At 42.9% G+C, this 19,715-nt stretch overlaps 2 protein-coding genes across 5 annotated transcripts in view; both read left to right on the top strand.

The window, feature by feature from the left end:
• LOC139415045 (ubiquitin-conjugating enzyme E2 J1-like) overlaps positions 1-5,806 on the top strand; it is a 36,682-nt gene extending 30,876 nt beyond the window's left edge. For 3 of the 4 annotated variants that reach the window (XM_071162801.1, XM_071162804.1, XM_071162802.1), the window contains 2 exons: positions 34-150; positions 4,297-4,749. In XM_071162801.1, coding sequence (XP_071018902.1) covers positions 34-150; positions 4,297-4,581 — 402 coding nt within the window. In that variant the 3' untranslated portion in view covers positions 4,582-4,749. Of the gene's footprint in view, positions 1-33; positions 151-4,296 lie in introns of all 4 variants that reach the window. The other variant, XM_071162803.1, reaches the window with a different exon arrangement.
• A 576-nt stretch (positions 5,807-6,382) lies between these two features.
• The window catches only part of LOC139415044 (gamma-aminobutyric acid receptor subunit rho-2-like), a 33,290-nt gene continuing 19,957 nt past the window's right edge, over positions 6,383-19,715 (top strand). The window contains exons 1-2 of the mRNA XM_071162800.1: positions 6,383-6,622; positions 8,036-8,145. Coding sequence (XP_071018901.1) covers positions 6,501-6,622; positions 8,036-8,145 — 232 coding nt within the window. The 5' untranslated portion in view covers positions 6,383-6,500. The remainder of the gene's footprint in view (positions 6,623-8,035; positions 8,146-19,715) is intronic.

Here is a 19,715-nt window from a genome sequence, read left to right as displayed (position 1 = left end):
CAGCAGCCATTTCCTGTGTGTTGCTTCCTGCAGGCAGAAGCCAGGCAGGCCAGTGAGAGCACAGGGGCAGAGAGCGAGCCCCCCACAGACCCCCGGGGAGAGACGTCCACCTCGGGGGGACAGGAGGAGGAAGAGACCCACGCTGAGCAGGTGAGACTAACACCACCAGGGTTATGCTAGCTAGATTGTGATGGACTGAGAGATCCAACTGCAGTAGAATGCCAGCATCCCAGAGTCGCCTCTTCACTGTTAACGTTGAGACTGGTGTTTTGCGGATACTATTTAATGAAGCTGCCAGTTGAGGACTTGTGAGGCGTCTGTTTCTCAAACTAGACACTCTAATATACTTGTCCTCTTGCGCAATTGTGCACCGGGGCCTCCCACTCCTCTTTCTATTCTGGTTAGAGACAGTTTGCGCTGTTCTGTGAAGGGAGTAGTACACTGCGTTGTACGATATCTTCAGTTTGGCAATTTCTCGCATAGAATAGCCTTCATTTCTCAGAACAAGAATAGACTGACGAGGTTCAGATGAAACTTATTTGTTTCTGTCCATTTTGAGCCTGTAATCGATCCCACAAATGCTGACGCTCCAGATACTCAACGAGTCTAAAGAAGGACAGTTTTATTGCTTCTTTAAATCAGGACAACAGTTTTCAGCTGTGCTAACATAATTGCAAAAGGGATTTCTAATGATCAATTAGCCTTTTAAAATTATAAACTTGGATTAGCTAACACAACTTGCCATTGGAACACAGGAGTGATGGTTGCTGATAATGGGCCTATGTAGATATTCCATAAAAAATCTGCTCTTTCCAGCTACAATAGTCATAATGTCTACACTGTATTTCTGATCATTTTTATGTTATTTTATTCGACAAAAAATTTGCTTTTCTTTCAAAAACAAGGACATTTCTAAGTGACCCCAAACTTTAAGGTAGTGTACATGGGTAGAGAAATAACTATATACTGAAGATATTTGCTATGTTGGGGGATTATTCATTTATTTGCCATAGATGAGGTTGGCATGGTTGCACACGATTATTGTGCCTTGTCGCAGAAGACGTCCTGAAGTCTATTTTCTCCGGTAACGTCATCTGTATTATTCTCGAACCATTAAATAGAAAAAAGTGAATTATGAGAGGTATAGAAAGGAGCGGCGGGGGGTCCCTGGGCTCCAGAACAGAGGATAAAAGGGAGAATATGGCAATGTTGTTATCCCGTAAATCATCCTTCATCTCTCATAGTGCTTTATGTAATGTTGTGGCTCCGCTGTGCTACATCAGCCACTGTCACTCACTCAGTGAACATCCCTTTTTAAATCACTGTGTTTAATGGCTCGGTGGGTAATATTGTATGATGACGGTGCAGGCGACTCTCTGGCCCTACAGCTTCTCCAGGGTTCTCCAACTCCGTGTCAATGAGGCATGATGCCACTGTCTAGCAGTCACCTATGACAACATTAAAGATAACTGTGATAGGTGTTTTCTTATAAACCGATTATAGCTGGATATCATCGTTATAATGTATTATTTTAGTAAAAGGCATAAGCTGACTCGTGCCCAAAAATGTTGTGTAGAGCTGTACTCCCTGTTCACCCATGACTTCATGGCCAAGCACGACTCCAACACCATCATTACGTTTGCCGGCAACACAACAGAGGTAGGCCTGATCATTGACAACGATGAGACAGCCTATAGGGAGGAGGTCAGAGACCTGGCCGTGTGGTGCCAGGATAACAACCTCTCCCTCAACGTGATCTTGACTAAGGAGATGATTGTGGACTACAGAGAAAGGAGGACCGAGCACACCCCCATTCTCATCGACAGGGCTGCAGTGGAGCAGGTTGAGAGCTTCAAGTTCCAAGACAATTATGAAGAGGGCACGACAACGCCCATTCCCCCTCAGGAGACTGAAAAGATTTGGCATGGTTCCTCAGATCCTCAAAAAGTTCAACAGATGCATCATCAAGAGCATCTTGACTGATTGCATCACTGCCTGGTATGGCTACTGCACGGTCTCTGACGGCAAGGTACTACAGAGGGTAGTGCATATGGCCCAGTACATCACTGGGGCCAAGCTTCCTGCCATCCACGACCTCTATACCAGGCAGTGTCAGAGGAAGGCCCAAAAAATTGCCAAGGACTCCAGCCACACTAGTCATATAATGTTCTCTCTGCTACCGCATGGCAAGCGATACCGGAGCGCCAAGTCTAGGTCAAAAAAGCTTCTTAACAGCTTCTACCCCCAAGCCATAAGACTCTTGAACAATTAATAAAATGGCTACCCGGACTATTTGCATTGTTCCCCCCATTTTTACACTGCTGCTACTCTCTGTTTATTGTCTATGCATAGTCATTTTACCTCTACCTACATGTACATATTATCTTAATTACCTTGACTAACCTGTGTCCGCGCACATTGACTCTGTACCGTAACCCCCTGTATATAGCCTCGTTATTGTTATTTTATTGTTGGTCCTTAATTATTTGTTATATATATATATATATATTTATTTTTTATTTTTTTACTTTCAATGTAAGTTCTACCTACACCTGTTGTATTCGGCGCATGAGATAATAAAAATTTGATTTAGGTGCTGACTAACGGATAGTAAACTGTAAAAAATAAATAAAGTAACTAATTATGCTCCAAGACATTGAATGTGTCTAGCAACCAACATTTCAGCATGCAGTGCCTTCTTCTGCGTGCCAAAACGTTGGTTGCTAGCCCCATTAAATGTTTGGGAGCCTAATTAGTGTGCAACTTCATTTTTATAATGTATTATAAAAAAATAAATACAAAATATGACAGGAAAACATGGCCATTTCCAATCATGGTCAAATGAGTGTGGGTATGTCTCTTCATACTAGAAAGGGGCTATGTAGATTGGGATTAAATCTGTCTGAGCTGACCTGAGAGAGGGACAGGGAAAAATGTACTTGCCATCTGCTGCTGGATGCAGTAATAAACGGCCGATATAACCTCTGGCCGGGAGAGGGACCGACCAACTTCACCCCTATAGAAATAGAATAGATCATTCTGGTTCTGGGATTATCCCACCCATTAACTGCGTCGTCACTGCCTGTCTTCCTCTTCCTTTATCAAACTGAACAGAGTGATGTAGACAGGATTACAGCTCCCTGCTCTGTCCCAATGTCTCTCTCTGCATGACAGCCCTCCCTGTCCTGCAGCCATCCCCTAATTAGGAGTAAGATTCAGCTTTCTCTCTCGGTGTAAAATCTGAGCTGTACCCTATTGCTGCTTTAAAGAGTTCCCCCTTAAAATGACCGACTGTAGCATTTTTGTTAAATTCAACTGTGTTGGTTTGACTGCACTACAAGGACAGTTAGTCCCAAGCAGATTCATAGTGTATACAGTGCATTCGGAAAGTATTCAGACCCCTTGACTTTTTCCACATTTTGTTACGTTCCAGCCTTATTCTAAAATGGATTCCATTGTGTTCCCTCCTCAGTCCACACACATTACCACATAAAAAAATCAAAACTTGTTTTTGCTTTGTCATTAACAAATGTATTAAAAATGTTTTAAATGGAAATATCACATTTGCGTAAGTATTAATACCCTTTACTCAGTACTTTGTCTTCTTGGGTATGACGCTACAAGCTTGGCACACCTGTATTTGGGGAGTTTCTCCTATTCTTCTCTGCAGATCCTCTCAAGCTCTGTCAGGTTGGATGGGAAGCGTCGCTGCACAGCATTTTTCAGGCCTCCAGAGATGCTCGATCAGGTTTAAGTCTGGGCTCTGGCTGGGCCACTCAAGGACATTTAGAGACTTGTCCCGAAACCACTCCTGCATTGTCTTGGCTGTTTGCTTAGGGTCGTTGTGCTGTTGGAAGGTGAACCTTCGCCTCAGTCTGAAGTCCAGTGCACTCTGGAGCAGTTTTTCATCAAGGATCTCTCTGTACTTTTCTCTGTTCATCTTTGCCTCAATCCTAACTTGTCCCCCAGTCCCTGCCGCTGAAAAACATATATTGATTAGGGGAAAAAATAATTTAATCAATTTTTTAATAAGGCTGTAACGTAACGAAAGTGGAAAGTTGAGGGGTCAGAATACTTTCTGAATGCACTAAAGCCCTAAGCATGGTTGTGTGTGTAGTGTCTGTGTATTCGTAAAGTGTGTGTGTGTAACTGTTGTATGCACGTGTTTGGGTTCTTGTATTGTGGGTGTGTGTCTGCATGCACGTGTGCACCATGTTGAACGGAATGTGTGTGTTTATTCGTACTGTGTATGTTGGACCACAGTCTGATCCTGTGTATGCTATGCTGTGCTCCCAGCAGGCCGAGGCGGCTCCAGCTGCCAGTGAGGACGAGCCATGTCCCACAGCCCCAAGCAGCCGTTCTCTCAGCCCACGCCAGCGCCGGGCCCAGCAGCACCAGAGAGAGTCCCCCAGCAGGCCCACCTTCCCTGCCTTCCCCCACACTGCCACCCCCCAACCCCCTCAGGACGCCAGCCACACAGGCTCTGTGGTGCTCATCATGGTGCTCGCCCTGCTCCTGGCTGCCCTCATCTTCCGCAGGATCTACCTGACCAACGAGTACAAGTTTGACTACGAGCTGTGATGAAACTGACCTGAACTTCCCCAGACCACCAGACACCCTAGCTGGCAACAAACTGACTTTATCTCTTTACATTGCCAGCCTAGAGCCCTGGAAAACCTTCTGTTCATAGAGGGTTAGGCATAGCCTTGGTGACTGTTTCTCCCACTAAGTAAAGAGGGCTTGCTTTACAATGAGGGTAGCCTGCATTCCTGTGTAGGATGTGGTCCAACTCCAAGGTGTCTTTTATTACTTTGAATTGACTCTAAACTGTACCACATTTTAAAGATAGGTCCAAACCTTTATAGAACACACACTTTGGGCTGTATTCACAAAATGTCTGAGTAGGAGTGCTGATCTAGGATCAGGTGCCCCATGTCCATATAATATAATTCATTATGATCTAAAATAAAAATAGATCCGCACTCCTGAGGTGCTTTATGAATACGGCCTGTATCTCTACTTTTAATTTTGTCAGGCAACTGTTTATCATGGACTGCTGCTTGCTCTCATTTAAACAAGTTAATGCTGTATCATATGACTTGTAAACAATGAAGACTATTACATTGATTTGTTTGTCTCAAATAATTAATTGTGCACAGGGAATCAATATGCATAATAAATTGTATACAGATAAGATGCTAATTATTTCTGCTCAAATGTTACGCCATTGACATTTTCATTGGTTAGCCAATTCTCCGGTGGTTTCTACTTTATCGGCAGCAGATACAGTGCAGCCAACTATACACATAATTCTGTCAATCTTAGCCTGAGTGTCAGTTTGTTTCTGCTCTCTTGCCAATTCCATGCTGTTCATACCTGGCGTTATCACTGATTGGGTCCAAAGATAGTGAGACAGGGATGAGGCAATAAACCATTGTCAACACAAGCGCTTCAGAAAGGGAGATTATACAAGAAAGAGGCTGAATGACTTTAGGCCCACCTTTTTGAAGTTCTCACAAGAAATGGATTGGGGACTAATGCAAAGCTATTTAAATATTGTGCTTACATTGTACTTCAAGGAAAATAAAATGTCCAGAGTAAGTCCTCTCTCTAAGTTGTGTTCTCATGATATTTGAGCCATGTATAACAGCTTTGCTCATGTGAATACTGAATCCATTGCAGACAACTTAATGTCTTAAGATGGCATTCATCCATCGTTTGACCGTGTTTGAATGCTACATATGAACATTGTATCAGAAAATAAATGCCTTGAATAAAAAAATAAATGTTCCTGTGTCACAGTTAACAGATTCTGTAATGTTATTTATTTATTTTCTAGGTCCTGGTGGATGACAAAGTAACACTTAGTTATCCATCGCCACACAGATCACCATTAAGTGATTGTAGAACACATTTGATATGTGCATACAAAAGGGTCAGGTTACACCATCCAGTATGTGTTCTCTCAAATCTGTATTCTTAGGATATGCACTTACTGTTGATATGAGACTTGATTACAAGGCCTTTTACATTATCAGTATATGCAAAGAGCTTCTCCAGTTGTTGCAGAGACATTAATTAAGCACAGGATATATATATATATATATATATACTTTTTGGTTTTCGAAAGTGCCCAGAAAGCTGTGCGAATTCGGAGTATGTTACGTCACTTGATCGAGGATGCCCTGGAATGTGGTCATGTCATTATACTGTAGCTAAAACAGGGCTGCTGCTGAAGCTGCGCGCGCGGTGCCTTGGTTTGGAGTGCGTTGAAACCAACCGCTGTGGACCAATCAGGGAGCAATAAGCGGGACAAGCCGCTTGGAGTCGTAAACATATCTGTCGTTGTTACTTAATCAACCGACACACTGCCTCACTACAATGCATGTTACCACACATGTTCTGCTTTAGATCAGAATACGCTACAATGCTCAAACCATTGCGTTCGTCGATTAAAGGGATTTCTTCACTCACTCGACGACTTTTGAGTTTCACACATAATGCCTTATTATATTAAGTACCTGTTTTTAATTTTTTGCTTGATACTTATCGGGGAATGCCGAAAGCACAAAAGTCGGAAAAGGCGGTGGTCCGGGGCGGTAGAATCTCACAAGCATGGCGCGTAAGTACCTGGATCCTTACCCTTTTTGACAGTTCATCCAAATATGAGAAAATGGGCGTGTTACATTCGCCACATGTTACTTTCTTCCCATCTCCCCATTATGTTCTTGTTTCATTTGCACGTTCACTCTTTAATTTGCAATTTAAAGCAACTGGGGGTCATCATGACGTGACCCTCTTTCTTTGGTTAAATTCTGCACTTGTAGACGGACCCTTGCGTTCCGTTTGATTTTAATATTTATTCGATTCAATTTGTCACGTTCCAATCATTGATGGCTCGTGTCAGTAATGCAAAACCAGTTATAGTCGTTGACACTGAGACTATGTAAATATTAGCCTAGGGGTGGACTGGACTCGATGGGGATTGCGCAACGGGTAAACCATGCCGGTGCGTAAAGATGATCCAGAGCGCAGTGCGCATTGATGGGAAGGATGTAATGGGTGGACCCTGTCTACGCAGAGATGTCATGAATCATCCCTATCTGCAAGTTTCATCATCCATACAAATAATTTGAACCTTGCATCATTATTCTGCATCATACTCCACGGTCGGTTGGGCTGTGCTCTGCTTCAGATGACCCATGATGTGTTCCGTCATTATTAATAATCTTATCTGTGAAATGAGAGGCAATCCACATGTGAGGCTGTTTAATGACACAACGCTGTCAAGTTCACTTGAAATACAGTAAGGGCAGAACATGTTAATGTAATCTGCAAGATTTAACAGTCCCATGGTGACAACGGATGAACTGGGTTCTCCAGCCGGTTCTCAGGCTCCCTCGCTGTATTACAAATAGCCCACCAATGTCTGTTATTCTTGCATATTGAGTTATAACATGATACATTTTTATCCATTACAAAGTATAGGATTACAATTCCGAATCGACCCCTAACATGAACCGTGCGTTTCACTATTATTGGTCAAATAATTGTGTGGTGGTTTAATTAGCCAGCACCCACGCGTTCAATAATTGTCGTCGAAACTGGCATTGGCGCGCGTAAACGCGTAAATTAAGTCGGTTGGGGGTCTATTTGGAACAGAGTTTGCCCTGTCTTCACTGAACTTTATATCCAAGGAACATAATAAATACAGAGTATGGGAACGAACTTCAACCCATGTTATCCTCAACTAACAAACATACCACAGATGGGTTAGATAAAACCACCTTGACAGCAAAGCATAGTAGGTTTCTCTTGATTATTTGAGGGCATGCACTACACACACACACAAACACTTATGTTGTAAAGTCTGTGTTCTTACTCCTAATCGTTCTGTGCCTTTCATAATCTCACTGTTGTGGTTTGAGGGTCATTTTAAAGGTGGTTGTATGGTTCTCTGTAAGGAGTAAATGGAAACTTTACACTGTTATCTGCCAATATTTTCAGAAGTATTGATTGCTGTTTTCTTTTGTAGTCCACTGACTGGAAAAAAGATAGTTGATAACACCAAATCTCACAAGGTGAAGACAGACCACCTGCTGCGAGTTGATGACCATGATTTTACCATGAGACCAGCCTTTGCAGGTAAGGACATAGGTCTAAACTAATTGGCTGATGTTACTAAAGTAGACTTCAGTGCCCTCTAGAGCAGGTTTGGGCAACTGGCCTCCTCTGTGCCTCCTCTTTTGTAGGATCAACCTCGCAAGGTGGGACTGGGGGGGGGGGGGGGGACAATACAATTTCGCTTAAGGCCTCCAAAAGGCTAGGGCAGGCTCTGACTGCATGTGTGTTTAGAGATGTGGGTACGCAGACCCGCGAGCCACTCCGGCCCCTCATGATGAGTTCAGATTTTTTGTGGCCCCCACCCCCAACAAAGTTGCCCATCCCAGCTCTAGAGGTATTAGGCCTGGAGAAGGAGCACTGATATCACTGTTCAAATCAGGGGTGCAAAACTGTTCCTCCAGGGCCACAGCAGTGTTTCCATGTTTGTTCTCCTTGGGCAATCAGATGTTTCTAGTCTCTCTGAACAATCAATTAGTGGCATTAATGAATCAATTAACTGCCAGGATCAGCTAGCAAGGAATGTTCCTACTGGATAAAAACTGGTTGAATCAACATTGTTTCCACATAATTTCAACCACAAAACATCTACGTAATGATGTTGAATAAACGTGGGAAAGTGATTGGATGAGCAGAAAGTCATCAACATGACATTGTCTTTTTTTTCACTTTTTCAACTTTTAATATAAATCCAAAGACATGGTACATTTTTTTGTTGATTTCACATTGAAGTCACGTTAGTTGACATCTCAAAACAAATGTAAATCAAAACTAGACTTTGAACTGAAAGCTGGAAGCTACCAGTATGGACATTGTTTTGCGAACAGTAATTAACAGTTTTAACATTTCTGCATGCATTATTCAAGTGTGTTAACTTCTGTTCAGCAGGAGTGGGGAGAAGCTCGGACTCCAAGTGCAGGCTAGCAATGAATAAGTGGAGCATGGAGCAGGCACAGGATTGATCCGTGAGACACATTTGACAGAAGTACCGAAAGTAACAAAAATTCTAGTACTGAACCATTTTTCATGTTCTAGTATCGAAAAAGTACAGAAGTTTCAGTTTACCATGCACCAGTTTAGTTCTGAAGGATGTCAAACAAAGAAAATGACATCAATGTTCATTAGTAGTCTTTTCATATCAATAACAGGACCCCAGTGTCTGGTCTGGAGCGTGAAGTCAGTCACAAGCTCTGCTGGGTGACTACTGCGTAGCAACCTAGCTGTGCCAAAAGCCCTGGTCTGCCCTATAAAACCTATTTAAATTGCAATAGCCAGAACGGCCAAACCAAAAGAATGTAGTCGCCTGTTTTGGGCTTGAAAATTGGTTCATTATGATCAAGTTCGATCCCCACTGTGAATTATTTTTCAAGTTTTCTATGAATCAAGATATTTAATTAAATAGTGACCCATTCTGACTACTACATTTATCCTCACACCGGACCACGTGCTGACACAGACCAATCACGGGCCGGCAGGCTACGAGGAGACTCTGGTTGACTCTTTCAGGCAGGATGAAAATGGCTACATCGAATATGATCCGATGCTAGTTACAGCCATTTTCACCACAGATAGAACAGTAGGTTAGTTAATTTTTTTTATTGCTTTCACCATGATCTTTATCGATTTTTTGGGGGGCCATTCAGCCCCATTCAGCAATATGGCGTGCTTCCAATTCAAATATTTCCCGGTCCTACATAATAAATAAAAATCTATCTGTGAGTGGGACACACAGCCTTGTGTCCTGGAAGAGAGCGCTTTGTGAAATTCTAAAAGTATGTCTCATACAAACATTTTGAAAAGCTGACTCGTGTAAGCATCTGTAAAAACGCTATTCATTTGGGTGGGTGATGTGTAGTGGTAGCTGTGTTTTCTTCCCTAGCTTCAAAAGGAAGCGGCCGTACAGTGTTGCTAATGAAAGCCTCTTACACTACTGCTTCCCACTCGCTGGAGGAATGTTATCTGACTGTGTGACGCTGTGACATGCCAGCAGGGGGTTTCTCTCCACACTGGGGTGGAGAAATCCCACTGTGAAGGAGCAACTGCATTGTCCCATTGCTCATAATAAACAGCTTTGTGTGACATTGTTATCACAAAGAACAGGCATTTTCACAGAGAGAAAAGTTAATTGTTTGGTTAGAATTAGGACTGTGCAAATGTAGTTTCTGTGGATGTTTTTTCAGAGACAATGAGTGTGTGAGATTTTACATTATGCATACAGTGCTCTGCAGGTGGGAAGGCCTTTATGGGGATAAGCCTTCAAATATCCCCAGCATAAAGGTTAGAGCCGTTCCCATGTGTTTCAGGTTAAGACTGTAGGGAAGCACCCTGCTGCTCAATAATCATTTCAACTTTTATAAATAGCAGACAAAAGAAGATTCACTTTTATATCCATGCAAGTTGTCTGCATAAAATCACCAGGAATATTCAATTTTGCAGATCGTTGGAAGTTTCTGGTTGGTTCCTGGTTTAGAATCCACCATCTAAACAATGTTAGGATAGTGAGACAAAGAGTTTTCTGTTGTAGTGAATCTCATATTTGTCATACAATACATCAAGTTCCACTTTGCTGTTTTCACCTATAAACGGAAGTATTTAAAAAAAAATAATAATAATAATCTTCCACCGGGTATAAAACCCACCTGCGAAGTATATAGACCTTTCATGGCTTAATCACATTTGCATTACACAGATTAATCAAATTTGCATTATGGTTTTTGCATCCCCCCCATTTCATTCCTATGATTTCGAAGAACATCCGCCAAAGCCATCCCATCAATCGGATTTCTTTCAGGAGTGAGCAGCAGTGTCTAATGCATGGGCTTAGGTTAGTGATCTGGCCAGTGATAACCAATAGTAGACTTAGAGTTGCTAATCCATGCAAAGGGGAGCACTCCAGTGTTATTAGGTGAAATAGATATGGGCCATTTTTCATTCAGCACACTGTATATGTCTCTTCTAGACATTATATGACCGCCACATGCAACACTTGAATTTATATCTATTTAAATCAGACATCTAATCCAGTGGAGGCTGCTGAGGGGAGAACAGCTCATAATAATATCTGGAACTGAGAAAATGGAATGGCATCAAACACCTGGAAGCCATGTATAATGCATTTGATACCATTCCACAAACTCCGCTCCAGTCCTTACCACAAGGACGCTCTCCCCAAATAAGGTGCCATCAACCTCCTGTGATCTGATCTGTGATACTTAACATTTTGTTAAGTTAGAGCGTTATATAAAAATGTATTAAATATATAGATTGCAAAACAATCTACACACAATACCCCATAATGACAAAGCGAAAATAGTTGATTTTTATTTTTTGCAAATGTATTACAAATAAAAAACAGATACCTTATTTGCTTAAGTATTCAGACCCTTTGCTATGAGACTCTAAATTGAAATTGTAGAAACATCCTTGAGATGTTTCTACAACTTGACTGGAGTCCACCTGTGGTAAATTAAATTGACATGATTTGGAAAGGCACACACCTGTCTATATAAGGTCCCACAGTTGGCAGTGCATGTCAGAGCAAAAACCAAGCCATGAGGTCGAAGGAATTCAAATCAAATTGTATTTGTCACATGCGCCGAATACAACAGGTGAAATGCTTACTTACAAGCCCTTAACCAACAACGCAGTTTTAAGAAAATACAACAAAAAGTAAGACATAAGAATAACAAATAATTAAACAGCAGCAGTAAATAACAATAGCGGGGCTATATACAGTGGGTACCAGTACAGAGTCAATGTGAGGGGGCACCGGTATTGAGGCAATATGTACATGTAGGTAGAGTTATTGTCCGTAGAGCTCCGAGACGGGATTGTGTCGAGGCGCAGATCTGTGGAAGGGTACCAAAACATTTATGCAGCATTGAAGGTCCCCAAGAACACAGTGGCCTCCATCATTCTTAAATGGAAGAAGTTTGGAACCACCAAGACTCTTTCTAGAGCTGGCTGAGCAATCAGGAGAGAAAGGCCTTGGTCAGGAGGTGACCAAGAACCCGATGATCACTCTGACAGAGCTCCAGAGTTCAGTAAAATGCACATGACAGCCTGCTTGGAGTTTGCCAAAAGGCACCTAAAGGACTCAGACCATGAGAAACACGATTCTATGGTCTGATGAAACCAAGATTGAACTCTTTGGCCTGAATGCCAAGCGTCACGTCTGGAGGAAACGTGGCCCATCCCTACGGTGAAGCATGGTGGTGTCAGAATCATGCTTTGGGGATTTCTTTCAGCGGCAGGGACTGTGAGACTAGTCAGGATTGAGGAAAAGATTAACAGAGCAAAGTACAGAGAAATCCTTAATGAAAGCCTGCTCCAGAGCGTTTGGGACCTCAGACTGGGGGCGAAGGTTCACCTTCCAACAGGACAATGACCCTAAGCACACAGTCAAGACAACATAGGAGTGGCTTTGGGAAAAGTCTAATTTTTTTTCTCACCTTTATTTAACCAGGTAGGCCAGTTGAGAACAAGTTCTCATTTACAGCTGCGACCTGGCCAAGATAAAGCAAAGCCATGTGACAAAAACAACAACACAGAGTTACACATAAACAAACGTACAGTCATTAACTGTTATGAGAATTATGTTCTCAATGTTCATAAACCCAATTCAATTGACTACTCAGCCTGAAACCCAGAATTTGTAAGAAACTGGTTGAAATGAATCAGACGGAGGCCCAGCTACGATAGTCAGAAAGTTTATTTACGAGAGCGCTAGTTAGTTGTACAAAACCAGTCATTTTATACTAGCTCCTTACGCACATACTCTTGCACACAAACAGAATTCATACGCACATACATTTGCACACAAAGAGTAGGTATGCACACACTGTCCTGCTACCCAGCCGACAAAGATTAGGGACCGTGAAAATCACTCCCTGTCCTTTCCCAAATCTCTCAGTGGCCCCTAGCCAAGGTCGGCACCGAATTCTGCTCAGACAGTCTGTTTTTAAGATACTATAAAGACATAAACATTAGCTATATTGTTTTAGCCTAATTCTGACTAGAACTACACATTTATTGATTATAATTGTATACATTCTAATCAATTCCATACAATTATATGGTTTCAGGGTGGAATATTCTTATCATTCAATTAACAGATAAATCCCATTAACAATCCACCCTTAATGACTAAATAATACACACTGATACATCAATTGTACAGTATACAAGAATAATCCAGACCAATACATTGCTCCTGCCATATGTTACACAACCTATTGCAAGCCCCATGGTTTCTCCCCTCTCTGGGTGGGGAGACCTCCTTCCCTGTTATCAGATTCACAGTGGTCATAAGTTGTCTGCCATAGTTCCTTGTCTGCTATGATTCAAACACATTTGTTATACAGTGACAGGGTGGAATACTGTTAATTATTGCCTAAACATTAATTACAAAAATGTACACATCTATTTTTATTAATATTATCAACGTCACTCAAAATCAACCTCACAAAACCAATATATGTATTTTCATTCCTATCCATCAATGACTGTTATAGGCCTACATTAGGTATCCTAACACTTCCTGTTAGGATTTTTATTACAATCTTCATAAAAAAACAGTCTTAAAGATCAAAAATAGTATCATCCAACATTGGCTCCTAGTAGTTAAAAGAAATGGAGCCATCTCCTAGGCCTGGAGGCCTGTATTCGCCATCCCACTTGCCGGAGCTCGGAATCGGTCCATACCTCACCATCTGTTGCGTTATTGACCTCTCCAGAGTCCTGGTAATCAGACCTCTCATGCGCGGAATCAAACAACATCCACACAGAACCAAAACACTCATACAAGTTGCCCACAACACAGTGATAATGACATTTTTCCATTTCCCAAACACACTATCAAACCAATTTGTTAGAGCATTATCTACCCCAGAGTTCTCTGCTAATTTGTGAGCTAATGTGGTTAAACCAGACAGGGCCTTGGTCACTGATCCTTCTGGAGCTGTGTTATTAAAAAATAAACGTACAGCAATTAACCCCAATCATTCTACATACCTCGCCCTTTTCTGCCAATTAACATATCGAGAGTCAGTCTATTTTACCAGGTCATGAGGGAGGTGGCGGATAATTGGTCAGAGAACCCCTTTACTGCATCGCCAGTATCATTCACAAATCCCTGTTGATTATAATAGATGTCATTAATCCAATCCACATTTTTATTTATTATCAACCACCAAAAGAACGTAGTGGTAAAGTCTTCACCTATTTGATTCATAGCTTTGTATTAATCTGTAACTTCCCTGAGGATGCCAATAGCATCCATCTAGACAAAGCTACTCAAAGCTGGTCAAAACTCCTCCTGTGCTACTTTGGCCTCCTATAACTGGCCTCTGATGACTAACTCGAACTGGTTGGACCAATAACCCCGGGGCGCAAGTGCCTAACCACCCCTTCTGGTAGTTTCTGTCGTATGCGTCCTTTGCTGGTACGAGCCCATCCTACATCAGTTATAGGTTCTGTGAGGTTAAGAATTGTCTCCTGTACTTCCAAACCTAAGTCAGTCACATTAACGATTACCTTTCAGCCATTAAAATCATCTAAGTTCTCGGTGCCATTCTTGTGTCTATAACCCTGGTACTCATCAGGAGTTAAAGTGTACTGAGGTGGGTTGGCCTAGTACTTCAATCTGGCCAACCCAATCCCTGTAAAGTTATTTGCTTTCCTAGGGAATTGTTTAATGTTTACCTTAAATCCTACATCTTGATCTTCTTTGACTCCTTATTCTGTAAGTCACTCATCAGTGTATTATATAGTTGATCTTTTACTTCTTATCCAGGACAATTGCGTCATATAATTAGTACCGGCAGGTGGTGGATCTGGATGTATCAGACCAGTTACCAAGACTATGATGCAGCTCAGAGGCCCTACTCTTCCCAAAAACCGCCAACCCTTTGCTGCCCTTAGTCGGTCTGCTTGGTACCACCCCATACTCACACTTCTAGGATCACCCACAGTGATGAACGGTCGGGATAGGGAATCTTCATTTAAGGAGGTAACCCCCGGACCCTGTTGGTACTCGGTTCTTCTCCTAACTCTGTGTGTGATCAGCAGTGCTCATATGGGTACCTACCTTCTGGCAGTGGGTAACGTGGACCCAAGTGACTCTCTCAGCGGTTCTAACGGCAAAGGCGGTGGTTTAACAGAACCTGGTATGGGCCTTCCCAACGCGGCTGCTTCTAGTCTATTCTCCTCAGGGATGGATTCACCCTTGCACTATTGGTTAGAGCCTGTAAGTAAGCATTTCACTGTAAGGTTTTACACCTGTTGTATTCGGAGCACGTGACAAGTAAACTTTGATTTGATTTAATATTGGAGTGAACAAATCAAAATCAAATCAAAATTTATTTATATAGCCCTTCGTACATCAGCTGATATCTCAAAGTGCTGTACAGAAACCCAGCCTAAAACCCCAAACAGCAAGCAATGCAGGTGTAGAAGCACGGTGGCTAGGAAAAACTCCCTAGAAAGGCCAAAACCTAGGAAGAAACCTAGAGAGGAACCAGGCTATGTGGGGTGGCCAGTCCTCTTCTGGCTGTGCCGGGTGGAGATTATAACAAAACATGGTCAAGATGTTCAAATGTTCATAAATGACCAGCATGGTCGAATTATAATAAGGCAGAATAGTTGAAACTGGAGCAGCAGCACAGTCAGGTGGACTGGGGACAGCAAGGAGTCATCATGTCAGGTATTCCTGGGGCATGGTCCTATGGCTCAGGTCAGTTGAAACTGGAGCAGCAGCACAGCCAGGTGGACTGGGGACAGCAAGGAGTCATCATGTCAGGTAGTCCTGGGGCATGGTCCTAGGGCTCAGGTCCTCCGAGAGAGAGAGAAAGAGAGAAGGAGAGAATTAGAGAACGCACACTTAGATTCACACAGGACACCGAATAGGACAGGAGAAGTACTCCAGATATAACAAACTGACCCTAGCCCCCCGACACATAAACTACTGCAGCATAAATACTGGAGGCTGAGACAGGAGGGGTCAGGAGACACTGTGGCCCCATCCGAGGACACCCCCGGACAGGGCCAAACAGGAAGGATATAACCCCACCCACTTTGCCAAAGCACAGCCCCCACAACACTAGAGGGATATCTTCAACCACCAACTTACCATCCTGAGACAAGGCTGAGTATAGCCCACAAAGACCTCCGCCACGGCACAACCCAAGGGGGTTGATAGATGTGCAGATGATGATGTGCAAGTAGAGATACTGGGGTGCAAAAGAGCAAGAGGGTAAGTAATAATATGGGGATGAGGTAGTTGGGTGTGCTATTTACAGATTGGCTGTGTACAGGTACAGTGTTCGGTAAGCTGCTCTGACAGCTTATGCTTAAAGTTAGAGAGGGAGATATAAGACTCCAGCTTCAGTGATTTTTGCAATTCGTTCCAGTCATTGGCAGCAGAGAACTGGAAGGAAAGGCGGCCAAAGGAAGTGTTGGCTTTGGGGATGACCAGTGCAATATACTTTCTGGAGCGCATGCTATGGGTGCGTGTTGAAATGGTGACCAGTGAGCTGAGATAAGGCGGGAATTTACCTAGCAAAGACTTATATATGGCCTGGAGCCAGTGGGTTTGGCGACGGATATGTAGTAGAGGGCTAGCCAACGAGAGCATACAGGTCGCAGTGGTGTGTAGTATATGGAGCTTTGGTGACAAAATGGATGGCACTGTGATAGACTACATCCAGTTTGCTAAGTAGAGTGTTTGGGGCTATTTTGTAAATGACATCGCCGAAGTCAAGGACTGGTAGGATCGTCAGTTTTACGAGGGTATGTTTTTTAACAAAAAATGGTACCCCCTTTTTATCCCCAATTTCGTGGTATCCAATTGTTAGTAGTTACTGTCTTGTCTCATCACTACAACTCCCGTACGGACTCGGGAGAGGTAAAGGTCGAGAGCCAACCCAAAACACAACCCAAACAAGCCGCCCTGCATTTTAACACAGCGCGCATCCAACCCGGAAGCCAGCCGCACCAATGTGTCGGAGGAAACACATTCCGGCCAGAAGAAGAAGCGACCTGGTCAGCGTGCACTGCGCTCGGCCCGCCACAGGATTTGCTAGTGCGCGATGAGACAAACCCTTCCTAACCCGGACGATGCTGGGCCAATTGTGCGCCGCCCCATGGGTCTCCCGGTTGTGGCCAGCTGCGACAGAGCCTGGGCTCGAACTCAGAGTCTCTGGTGGCACACTGCAGTGCCTTAGACCGCTGCGCCACCCGTGAGGCTGCGAGGGTATGTTTGGCAGCATGAGTGAAGGAGGCATTGTTGCAAAATAGGAAGCCGATTCTAGATTCAATTTTGGATTGGAGATGCTTAATTTGAGTCTGGAAGGATAGTTTACAGTCTAACCAGACCCCTAGGTATTAGTAGTTGTCCACATATTCTAGGTCAGAACCGTCCAGAGTAGTGATGCTAGTCGGGCGGGAGGGTGCGGGCAGCAATCGGTTGAAGAGCATGCACTTAGTTTTACTAGCATTTAAAAGCAGTTTGAGGCCACGGAAGGAGTGTTGTATGGTGTTGAAGCTTGTTTGGAGGTTTGTTAGCACAGTGTCCAAAGAAGGGCCAGATATATATAGAATGGTGTATACATCTGAATGTCCTTCAGTGGCCCAGCCAGAGCCCGGACTTAAACCCGATCAAATACCTCTGGAGAGACCTGAAAATAACTGTGCAGCGACGCTCCCCATCCAACCTGACAGCTCGAGAGGATCTGCAGAGAAGAATTGGAGAAACTCCCCAAATACACGTGTGCCAAGCTTGTAGCGTCATACCCAAGAAGACATGAAACTGTAATCGCTGCCAAAGGTGCTTCAAGAAAGTATTGCATGAAGGGTCTGAATGCTTACGTAAATGTGATATTTCCAGTGTCGATTTTAGCATGTAAATCTTGGTGGGGGGAAAAAAATAAAATAAAGTAGGATGCACGCCAGCAAAGCCACTACACAACACAACATTAAACAATACATGAATTGCGCTATAACGGTGACAAACGGTGCCCACAAACTGTTAGGGCCCACATAAAGCTGTCCCAACAGCAGTCCCAACATCTTATCACTGCTACACCTGGCTATCAGCGGAGCCTTGTCTGGCGTCTAGCAGCGAAACAGTTCATTCAGCCTCATTTCCTGCCTTTTTATAAAACATAGCTGATATGCCTGACTTGCTTAAACAAATGTGGTTTCTAATGACAATTGATATGTGCAAACTATGGCATAAGGGCACGACAAGCTGTTAAGAGGCAATCTGTAATTTCGATTAAGACATTAATGAGCGACCTAGGATGGATGTAGTCAGTATAACTATTTGTTTAGAACTTTTTTATGTACAGCGATAGAATTCAGAACATGGGCTGTCCTTACAGTGTTCTCCCTGTACACCAAGTCAGAACCGTAGGATAAATAAACAGGGCATATAAGCAAGCAATGAAAGCTCTTACAAAACTTGATGATTACATTTCTCTAAAATAGGTTATAGGCTACATGTGCACCACCAGGTCAGAACAGTAGGCGAAATTAAGAGGGCTAAATAGACAAAATTATTAGGGTGAGGCACATGGGCTACTAACAGCTTACTACACAACATACACTTAGTATTACTTTCTTAGCTACAGTATACATATCTTCCTGGCATATTACATAATTTATGCAGCAACATACAATACATTTTTGGACTCACCTTGATGTGCTCTGCTCACTTGAACAGGAAGGTGGCACAGTGGTCCTTCGTGGGCAAATTTTGCCAGCAGTCTGGCATTCTCTGGCTTTATGGTGCTTCAAGACAACTGGGAACTCGGGGAAAAAAACAAGATCGAATCATGATGATGTCATTGATCTTCAAGTCGTAGCTCTAGAAAGAGGCCCGAGTTCCCGACTTACAATTCCTATTTAGATGACCGTTCTGGAATTCCTAGTTGTATTGAACTCACTAAAGTCAAGTTAACAGTTGTTTTGAGCATGGCACAAATCTTGCTTCATTGACAGCATGGCCAATGTTGAATGTTTATCATTTTAAACTTGGAAAAGAGACAATCCCAGATTTGGGACCATACAGCCACTCCACTGAATAGCAGGCTAGTGATTGCTTTGCAGTGCTTGCAGTTAGCTACTTTCACTGATTCCTTCCAAACCACTCATTGTTGAATTTGCGATTTCCAGCTTGTTGTGTAATGTTCATGTCCAATGGCCAATGAGCACCGATACGTTTTATCTATCATTTTCTCTTTATTATTTATCTTCATATGACAAGGATTAAAAAGTATTTGCCAGTAGATTGTCGACTTGATTCATGATGATGACTGCTAGCTAAGATTTTGAAAGTATGATGTTGACAGTCCAATCAAAGCTACTGTAGATATAACGTGATTTGACGTAATTTTATCTGTGGCCAATGACCTTAACTCTATGGCAGCACCCAATGGGCTTGAATTTTCAAGGTCTACCCTTAGACTTGGCGGTGATGTACTGTCCCGACGAGTGACAGAACACTAAGCTAATCATGGCGCAACTAGAGAACATTACCAACACCTACACTCAGTATTTTCCGCTAGCTGCCTCACCACCATAGAAAGCACTGACCT

The sequence above is a fragment of the Oncorhynchus clarkii genome, chromosome 8 (assembly GCF_045791955.1).
Source record: "Oncorhynchus clarkii lewisi isolate Uvic-CL-2024 chromosome 8, UVic_Ocla_1.0, whole genome shotgun sequence".
NCBI classification, from domain to species: domain Eukaryota; kingdom Metazoa; phylum Chordata; class Actinopteri; order Salmoniformes; family Salmonidae; genus Oncorhynchus; species Oncorhynchus clarkii.
Note: the sequence above shows the minus strand (reverse complement) of the source record. Positions and strands in the feature narration are given on the sequence as shown.